The 10,416-nt window shown below is 37.9% G+C and overlaps 1 protein-coding gene across 1 annotated transcript; it reads right to left on the bottom strand.

The window, feature by feature from the left end:
* Window positions 1-1,910: 1,910 nt before the first annotated feature.
* On the bottom strand, window positions 1,911-2,507 carry LOC149171181 (uncharacterized). Its single transcript, XM_089425871.1, has one exon. The coding sequence runs from the start codon at window positions 2,505-2,507 to the stop codon at window positions 1,911-1,913; it is 597 nt and encodes a 198-aa protein (XP_089281997.1).
* Window positions 2,508-10,416: the final 7,909 nt, after the last annotated feature.

Raw genomic sequence — 10,416 nt, 5'->3', positions numbered from 1 at the left:
TTGTATTATTTCGGAAAGGTTCACTATGGGCGCTGCTCTGTATATTTGCTTGAAGTGAGAGGATGCCAATGCTGCTAGCTGGGGGAAGGTGTTTACAGGGTGTCCCTGTTCATTCGAAAGCTGCCATATGGTGTTGATTGCCTTCCTCCCATTTGCGAATTTATGATAAAACTTAGTGTTATCATCTCCCTCAAGCATCAAGATCGTTGTACTTCTCAACTTCCATGATTCTTCGCGATCCTTTAAGATTTCCCCTCTAGTAGCATATAGAGATGAGATTCTATCCTTGTGTTTAGTGGAGATGTACACCCCTCCCAAGTTATTCTCAAAGTCCGTAATTACTATTTCAGCCTCTCTGAGGGCTTGATCATCCTACCTCCTCTTGTTGTGAGCCCAAATTTTGGAGAGTCTCTTCAACTCATTAAGGCTTTGAGAAAACCCTTCCGCTATATGACCTGCTACAATAGGGGGATGCGCCTTCTAGAAATATGTGACCATACAAACTTAGGAAGGGTCCTTCAGCCATGTGGCATAGAACTTGAAGGGACCCTTAGGTTTCCCTTGCCCCCCGCTGATTTCCATATAAATAGGCAAGTGATCAGAGATGCCCCCTGATCCCACCCATTGCTGTGAATTAGGCCCTGATTGAGAAGGCCTTCCTTAATAAGAAATCTATTGAGTCTACGAGCTAGACTATCTTCCCTATTCTATTGTTTGCCATGTGGGTTGCATCTTTGTGATGGGGATCTCTATCATATTGTGGGCTCCCAGTACATTCTCAAAATAGACTAAAAGGGGATCAATATGTGCTCTCCGTCCCCATGATTCCACATGTCCTATGGAGAATTTTAAATCCCCTCCCATGATTAGAAAATCCTTTTGACAGAGTTTAGAGTTAAGTAGGCGGTCCTGAAATTCAGGCCTGTGTTGGCACGACCCATAGACATTAATAGCCCGTATCTCCATCCCCAGGTCAGCCGAGAACAAGTCTGCCCCAAGATAACCCGACCCCCTCCAGTAGTTGCAAAGATTGATAGTGAGCAAGTTGAACCCCAAGGCAATGCCTCCTGAACGACCACTTGCATCAAGGCCAATAAAGGACTAGTCTAGGAGCATCAATTGTAATAATAGAGAGATAGCTTCAGCAAAGCTAAGGGTTTCCTGGAGGAAAATAACATCAATAGGAGAGGCAGATAGCAGTCTTCTAAGAGTTGTTTTTTATCGGGCCTAGCTAGCCCTCTGCAATTGAATGATACAATATTCATGAGGGGGGCTCAGGTAATGGGCCTCGTGTTCTAAGAGCCCTCAGGATGGTAGATTTCTTATTAGAAATGATTTCGTCTCCAGCCATACTCTGTGCTTTGGAGAGGGAAGAGGGGCGTCCTCAAGGGAGTTTAGGGGGAGTAGGGGAGAGTACTAGGTCAAGACCAATGTGGTCGTCCTGCTATTTTTTGGCCTTAGACCTAGTCTGGTATCTCAGGAATGGAGGCCCATCTTCAGGAACAGGGGAAAACAGTGGAAGGGACTCTGGGATAGAAGATGGGGTGATGGAGAACGTGGCTGGGGGGGGGCGAGGGGGACAAGATTGTGGGGGGGGGGGGGGGGAGAGATACTCCAGTAATCCCATGTTTGATGCCAAATGGAGGAAATGCCAAGCCATCAGTAATAGAAGATGTATGAGAGGGGTAAGAGGAGGGTGAACTCTTACCTGATGATGATGATGCCCCGGCAGCCGCTCTGGCCCTTGTGAGTGGAGGAGAGGGTGGCTGAAGAGGTGGTCTGCCATGTTTCTTTGGGACCTCTCTAGAGGGTGTCTTTCCTGCATCCACCGGATCCGCTTGTATCCCTGGGTCTCCGATGGGAGGCTGTTCCTCCTATTCCTATGCTGACTTAGATGGGATTGCCCTTACCTATTTCCCTGATCTTGCCTTATTATTGAGTGGGTATTCCTTAAACAGATGCCCGACCTTGTGACAACATCTGCACGTGAAAGGTACCCCTTCAAAATCCAATGTCTGTCTCCGAGTAAAATTTCTCCACTGAATTGTGATGTATTCCTGCAAGCCATCACTGGTATCCAAATGTACTAATACCCTTGTGTAGGCCATCATACCTTTCATAAGGTAGGATTTGTCATGATCCAGGTATGAGCGCAGGACATTCCCAAGTCTCTTGAAAACATCTTCAAACCAAAATTGTAAAGGTAGCCCTGGGAGACGGACCCATAGGGGACCAACATTTAGCTTCTCACATTCTGGGTCAAATAGGGGCGTCCATCTGCATAGGAGCACCAGAACCTTTTCTATGTGCCAAACCGTAGAGAGGACCCAATTCATGTGTTCGGCCCTTGCGAAATGGAGGGCAAACCATCCCCTAAAAAAATTCTGGATGAAAGGAGGATCAGCCAGATGCTGTCCCCAAACCTCCGATGTCCACTGCTTCAGCCTAGCTGCATTGTAGTTCCTCCCCCTGACTCTTCCAACCAAGACCCTGTCAGCAATATCCATAGTATCGATCAACTGAATGTCCTCTCCGAGCCTTAGAAAAGCCTCAGAAGCTTTGGGTTTCAGGCATCGCTGTCTTCTAGTCGTTCGTGGCCTGTCTTCATCTGTGGGCTACAGAGGTTTGCTCAGAGGAGGATGATCCCCAAAATTAGGAGGGTCCTGAGGAGGCTCCATGGAGAAAACTCCAAAAATGGGTGAGATCCCTGTGAAATTTCCAGATGGGGGGGTCGTGGAGAGCATCATAGGTTGCCGTTCAGGAGCGGAAGGCATGAGGGGACACGGGAGCCAGTGGAGGGTGGAAAGGGTGCGATGCCCACTGAGAGATTTTCCAAACTAGGATCCAGAGAGTGGTCCACGAAAGATAGGGTAGATGGCGATAGCGACTGAGAAGTGAGGTCCGACAGCAAGGGGGTGGCTTCTGGGAGTGTGGCCACCGAGTTCAAAGGACCTGATATCGAGGGCAAAGAGGCTACGACATCTGAGAGTGCACTGTCAAAAGGGTAACCGCCTACGGGAATTTTCTGGGGATGGTTCCAAATGGGGATTCCCTCCAAAGGGTCCTCCGAATAGTCTACGAGCTCATCCATAGTCGTCGCTATATTCCTGCTCCAGTTGCCTGCAGATTCCTTGGGGAGCCCGTCACTGGTGACTAGGGGCAAAAGTGGTAGAACAAGAAAACAGAAGGTAAACCCTTGTCGGTGGAGGGGAAAGATAACCACGGTGACAAGGCTATAACACAGTTGAAATGGGTCTATGCAGGAGAGTAGGTAGGGTAACGGGTAATGAGTATGGTCACCAGCACAGAAGGTACCATCAAGGGTAGGGTCGTAGTAAAAAAGAATTACCAGGCTATTACACTGAAACCCTCATCAGGTGCCCTCGTCGCCATCGCCATCCTCCATCTAAATCCTTTTAGGTTCACTTTGTATCCATCTATGTCCTCAGTAAATACGTTTTTCTTGTGGAAGAACATGCATAACCTGAAGATCAAATATGAGCTTTTTTATTTAGCAAAATTATAATTTTTTTCTAAAAAATTTAAATTAGACAATAAAAATAAAGGGTTTTGTAAATATATATTTTATAAAATTAACTCATAAAAAAAAAAAAAAACAAAATTTACATGTAATACTATTAGTGATTGATAATGCAATCTTTTTTCCAAGGAAAAAGCATAATTTTCATTAAAATTTTAAGAAAATTACATGTTGTATGAATTTTAAGAAAATTAGATGGTACATGGCATATGTGTAGGAATTTTAGAGCATTGAACAAGATCACGGTAAAGAATCGTTACCCTCTTCCTCGAATTGATGATTTACTTGATCAGTTGAAAGATGTTTTTTATTTCACTAAGTTAGACATGAGAAGTGGCTATCATCAAATTAGGATTTCTGAAGGAGACATATGGAAGACAACTTTCAAAAAAAACTGAATGGTTTCTTATGCCATTTGGGCTTTGTAATGCTCCTGCAACATTCATGAGAGTTATGAATGATGTCTTAAGACCATTTCTTGATGAATTTTTGACAGTCTAGTTAGATGACATATTGATTTTCAGCAGGACTATGAAGAGCATGTCAAGCATGTTAGGCAAGTCTTAGATGTCTTAAAGAAATAAAATTGTTTTTAAAAATGTCTAAATGTGAATTTGGAAAAACCTCGTTAGTATATTTGGAACATATTGTTGGAGAGGGTGAATTGAAGATAGATCCCTCAAAGCTAAAAGTCATTGTAGATTGGCCTAAATCCAATAATGTAATAGAGCTTAGAAGCTTTTTTGGAGCAACTCAATACTGGAGAAAGTTGATTTCTAAATTCTCATCAATTGCGACTATATTACATGCCTTGATAAGTGTGAAACATGTTTTTCAGTGGGGAGGCAAGCAACATAAATCCTTTGATGCATTGAAAGAGAGAATCAATACAACACCAGTACTTGCACTTCCTGATTTAATACATCCATTTGAGATACAAATCGATGCAAGTGACTATGCTATGGGAGCGGTCTTGATGCAACATGGTAAGCCCATTTGTTACCATTATGAAAATTTCAATGATGCAGTATTTAACTATCCTACATATGACAAAGAATTGTATGCTTTGGTGCAAAGTGTGAAAAAATGGAAACACTATTTGATGGGAAAGGAAACTATCATTCACACTGATCATCAACCATTGCAATACTTGCAATCACAAACCAAGATACAACAAGTGGGGAATTTCAGATGGATATGTTTCTTGCAGCAATTCGACTTGGTGATAAGGTATAAGAAAGGTATCTATAAAAAAATTGTTGATATGCTATCTAGACCAATTGTTTGTGCTTCAGTTATTCTTAAGCATAATTCTATCATGCATGAGATCTATGTTGAACAATATGCTTTAGATGACGAATTTAAAGATGTATATGAAACTTTGTGTCAAGGAAACCAAGTAGAGGAATTAGATTACCATGTTAATGATAAATTATTGTACATCTTGGCAAGCTATGCATTGCACAGGGTGAAAGAGTCGACATCATAAGGGAAGCGCACACTTCTCTTATTGCTGGCCATTTTGGTGTAGGCAAGACAGTGGCACAATTACAAAGGTATTGTTATTGGCCTCATATGAATGAAAGTGTCACGATATGTAAGAGGATGTTCTTTATGTGCTACTAGTAAGCCTAACAATAGAAAGTTAGGATTGTATACTCCACTTCCAGTTCCTTCCTGTCCTTGGGAAAGTGTTGTATGGAATTTGTAGAAGGGATACCTATGTCTAAAAACAATCATGATTATCTTTATGTTGTGGTGGATCGTTTCAACAAAATGTGTATTTTGATGCCTTGTAAGGAGCAGGTTACAGCTAAACAAACTACACAAATGTTTTTTCAAATGTATGGGTGCATTTTGGGTTGCCCAAATCTATTATTTCTAATTGAGATTCTTGATTTGTCGGGAAATTTTGGTCAATATTATGGGGATTCATGGACACCAAGTTGAGAAAGAGCACAAGATTCCATCTACAAAACGATTGTGAGATAGAAATGATGAATAGAATAGTAGCACATCTTCTTCGTGGTTATTGCAGCAAACATCTTCTTCGTGGTTATTGTAGCAAACATCCTAAGCTTTGGGATGAACACTTACACTACATTCAGCATGCTTACAATAGGGCCAAGCATTCATCGACTCAAACATCTCCATTTGAGGCATGCTTTGTATACTTACCAAAATCTCCTTTAGATTTTATCTTTGGGAAATATATTGTTATTGATGGACATAGTCACATTGATAAGGCCAAGTGATTCATTCAAAAAGTTCAATTGGTATATCAAATGGTTCAAGAACAATTGAAAAAGAGTCAAGCCAAGTACAAGACAAGGCATGATAAGCCTCATGTTGACCACAATTTTCAAGTTGGAGATGAAGTTTGGCTTTACTTTAGCAAGGAAAGGCTTCAAGGAGAAGGTAAAAAACTGAAACCAATAAGGTATGGACCTTTTAAGATTTTAGAAAATATTGGTAATAGTGCCTTCCAGTTGGATTTGATTCCATATATGAAAATGTGTGTAGTTGTTAATGTTGAGAATTTGAGATTATATGAGCCTCCTTTGATTGAAGATCAAGGAGAGAATGTTCAGATTCCTTCAATATAATATTTCTCTCCTGAATTTCTTCAAGAATTGTAGCAGGATACTATCCTTGACAGAAAAACAAGAACTTCAAGAAGAGGGGTGGGGCTCAAAGGTAAAAATCCAAGAAAATCAAAATGGATTGATATTGGAAGGCTGAGGGAACTGTACCCTCATCTGTTTTTTGACTGAAAATAGTATTTTGGAGGTCCAAAATCTTCCAGTGGGGAGGAGTGATCCAAGGGATCAGTAAAGTGCTCAAAATTCAAAGTGTTCAAAAATGTTTAAAACAAGTGCTAAAGTGTAGATCTCGCTGACTTGAATTCAATGCAACTTGAATCACTCAAAATCAATATCGTATGCTCCCGATATCGCGTTCTGATCATTTTCCTAAATAGGTCAATTTTTTGCAGGGGTGTAGGGCTGCTGACTGGGCAGTCCGTACAATGACTCAGTGGGATGACTGTACCTCCTAAGCCAATGTCAAGCTTCTAAGTGGCGTCGTCTGAATGGTTTGATTTCGAAATATCTGGTTAGTTGATGGATTTTTATGTGGACCAATGATAGGTCACCACGTGGCCCAATCATGGGCTGCCACGTGGCACCCCGAGGGTCAAAATTTTTTTAGTATGGGTCGGTCAGAGGCCCGAACGGGTACGAACATGGGACCTCTAAACAAGCAGTGCAATGCTCTACCACAACGCCAACAGTGGTACTTAACAACCATAGTCGCAAATATCTATTTGAACCTTCGCAGATAAGAGTTAGGGGAATGAGTCGGGGCTAAGCCCCTGGTCACTACACAAACCATGAGACCACAGACATAGCGAACAAGGGCTTGGGGCTTAGCCCCAGCCCACGATCTAAACACATACCATGTAACCGAAGGATGGAGCTTGGTGAACAAATGCGAAGTTTTGAGAACAACCTTGAGATATATGCGCCATGGAACTGAATGTCGATGAACTGGGGGGCTATGCCAACAAGGTAAAGTAGTTATCCTGAGCCCTTGGGCACATGGCCCCATGTGGCCCAAATTTTCCACCGATAAGCCTTATTGTGCATTTAAAATAACTAACAAATTGCACCCAAACCGACGGGAATATTACCGACGCCAGGTGACAATGACACTTCGCGGGTCATGGAATTACAAAATTCGTAGAACAATTAGCAGAGTAGTCCAATTTGTAGAGCAGTTAGCAGAAAAACTTCTCTAGAGCATAACTTCTTTAAATTTTGGCCAAATTGAGCCCAACAAGAGCCCAGCTTGAGGTTTTTTACTATTCTAGAGCCACTGGAGACATAATTTTTACATTATAAGCACTGTAAATCGATGTAAACACAAATTTGAGCACTTAATGAAAGAGGCCCAATATTGGAAGCTAGACCAGGAGATGGGTGAACTCCTTTATCATTTTTTTGTCTTGAGTTTCTAATATGGTTTATTTGTCTTTGTTTTATGTTGTTAACTGAGTTTTAGAATCATTATTTTATGTGCTTTTGCAAAGTGATCTAGTGCCTAAAAGACATAAAAAAATTTACTTGCAAATTTTGCTATCATCTTCAAGTGTTGCATAATCTTATTTGTCACTGTAACATTCCATCGTCTAATATTTGGGCTTTCTTGTGTCTAGGGATTAAGAAGAAGCTACTCAAGGTACCTCTTATACACATTTAGTAACCCATTAATTTCAAGAACCCCTATAAATTTTGAGTAGATATTTGGTTCCTTTAATTCATCCTCCCCACCACCTAATTTCTTCTTTTGAATCCAAAAAATTCTAAATAGATTTATAGTCTAAGTTAAAGTAAAAATAGTCCAAACCTTTCCAAATTTCCAAATTTCTCTATTAGGCCCTTGCTAGTGTCTAGAACAACTAGAATACAAGCTATACGCATAATGCATTGTACTCTAAATGACAAATCACCCCCATAAAAAATTTCAAGTGTGTTCTAAGTTTCCTCAAGTACTTGTTCTAACCACAATACTAGAGAGAACCCTAGAATCCTCACCCATACTTGTATGATATCTAGATGCATAGACCTTGCATTAAAATTTATATGTCGCTTTTGGAGGAAGAGAGGTTGAGCACTCCACTCCCATCTTTGGTGTAGTATATTTTTAACCAAAGCTAAAGCTCGAGGTGCATAAGTGACAATTTAATCAAATTAATTTTTATACATACCTTCATAGTTTTGGGGCTCATTCTCCTACGTGGAAAATGACCTATAAGGGTTAGGTCCACCATCCATACTATCTTATTAAGTTTTGTCTTCTCTACTAGAAAAAGGATGACTAGAGCCTACATATTTTTAACATAACGATGATTTGTAGGTTTCCTCTCCAGATTTTGCAACCCTAAATTATTTTGAGCTAGGTTAGGTGAGCTACTCATATGTTGGTATTCAAACATAACACCAAGGAAACTAGACCCCTAAAACCCACCATACCTTTGATCTAAATTGCAACAAGGGATTTTAGCATCAATGTAGGTTATTGAGCCACATTCAAAAAAAAAGTGTGCAAATCATTGCACTTCATCATGACTCCTCTAAAAAGGCATAAAAATAATACTCCTAAACCAACAAAAAAGTTTAAGCCTTAGTAGGTGGGGTCCCTTGGAGAAACAATGAATGCTCACATGACATCATTTTGCAATTTCATATTTTCATATCAAGATATGGCGTTACAGGGAGTTATATGTTGTTATATACATTCTTGCATATGCATTTTAAATATGGTCTGAAGGTTTTAACTATATTGACAATATTGATATAAATAAAGTAACTTATCAAACGAGAACTGTATCGAGTTCTCACTTCTTTAGAGTTGCAAAAAATCATCTAATTTTCAAAAGTGTTGATTCAGAATACATCGTTTTTTAGCATATTTTTTACTCTTTAAATTTTTGTATGTATTAAGTATGTACATTTCTTTTTAAATGTTAGTAATTTTCATGACAATTTTGAAAAATGTTGATGGACCACATTTTTTTGTTTTTTTTGAGACTTTAATTTTTTTGATATATAAGTAGATAATTTTTTAAAATGTTGGTGATTTCATGCGAATTTTGAAAGTAGCATCAACCTTTTTTTAGGCGTATTTTTAACATTGTAAATTTTCTTATGTCCTAAGCATGCATTTTTTTTAAATGTTGATTATTTAACCATTTTTCAAGTTGTCTTACTCCTCTTCTTATTTTTTCGTCCTAAGATGTTTGGTTTTTAAAGGTTTTCCAAACCTATGTTTTTTGGTTTTTCTTTGCAATGTTTTTTATAATGAAGTTTTTTTTTTTTTTGCAAGTTTAAAAATAATAATAAAATTAATATTTTGAAGTTAAGATTTTTAATATATTTAATATCATCATCATATTGTTAATTATTATTTCAATAAACATAAAATAATTATCACTAAAAAATATTAATTTTTAAAAAATACACATTTTGCATATAGATATATTTAATAAAATACATGTTTTGAGACATTTTCGCTAAAATGACATATTAAATAAACAATTTTTATGAAAAAATTGAATAGGAAAAATTGGAAAAATAACAAACTTTATAAAAAAATTATTAATTTTATATCCAAAGCCAATAACTTTTAATTTTTTCCAAAAAAAATGATTCACATAATATTTAAGTAAAAATAACAAAAAAAATTTAAACGCACAATTAAAAAAAACCAACAACATTAAAAAATATACATATACTAAAAAAACATTACAAAAAATTAAAATAAAAACAAAAATTGAAAAATGAAAAACATTATTAAAAAATCAATAAAATTTATAGGCATTAAAAATATTTAAAATTAAAATAATAATAATAATAATAGAAATTTTAAAAGTTTTAAAAACAAATAAAAATAATCATTCAACTGTCCCCCTTCAGCTCCTGCCGCGTGGAGGAGCAATTCCAGTGAGGGGCCCGGAGCATCGTTAATATTTTTTTTAATATTTTATTTAACCAAAAAAAAATAACTATTTTCCTTTTATATGTTATAATGCTTTTTTTAATATATTTTTTAATTTTCAATATTTTAATTTTAATGTTTTTTATTCTTTTTTATGAGAAATTCTTCGGCGTAAATCACAGGATAAATCATTTGTCGACGCGTTTCGAACCAACAAGCGTGGTTCATCGTCAGGACAAGTTGAAGAAACAGATCTAGCTTAGCATGTTAAATAGTCTGAGCAGAGACTCCAACGGCTATCTTGACTAACGGCTAATTTTGACTTTAGGACCAGAGTCAAGATTTAATTGAAATTAGTTAAATTATGTGAATAAATA

The sequence above is a fragment of the Pinus tabuliformis genome, chromosome 4_2, assembly GCF_031772625.1.
Source record: "Pinus tabuliformis cultivar Carrire ecotype Pingquan chromosome 4_2, CPIR1, whole genome shotgun sequence".
Classification (NCBI taxonomy): Eukaryota; Viridiplantae; Streptophyta; class Pinopsida; order Pinales; family Pinaceae; genus Pinus; species Pinus tabuliformis.
Note: the sequence above shows the minus strand (reverse complement) of the source record. Positions and strands in the feature narration are given on the sequence as shown.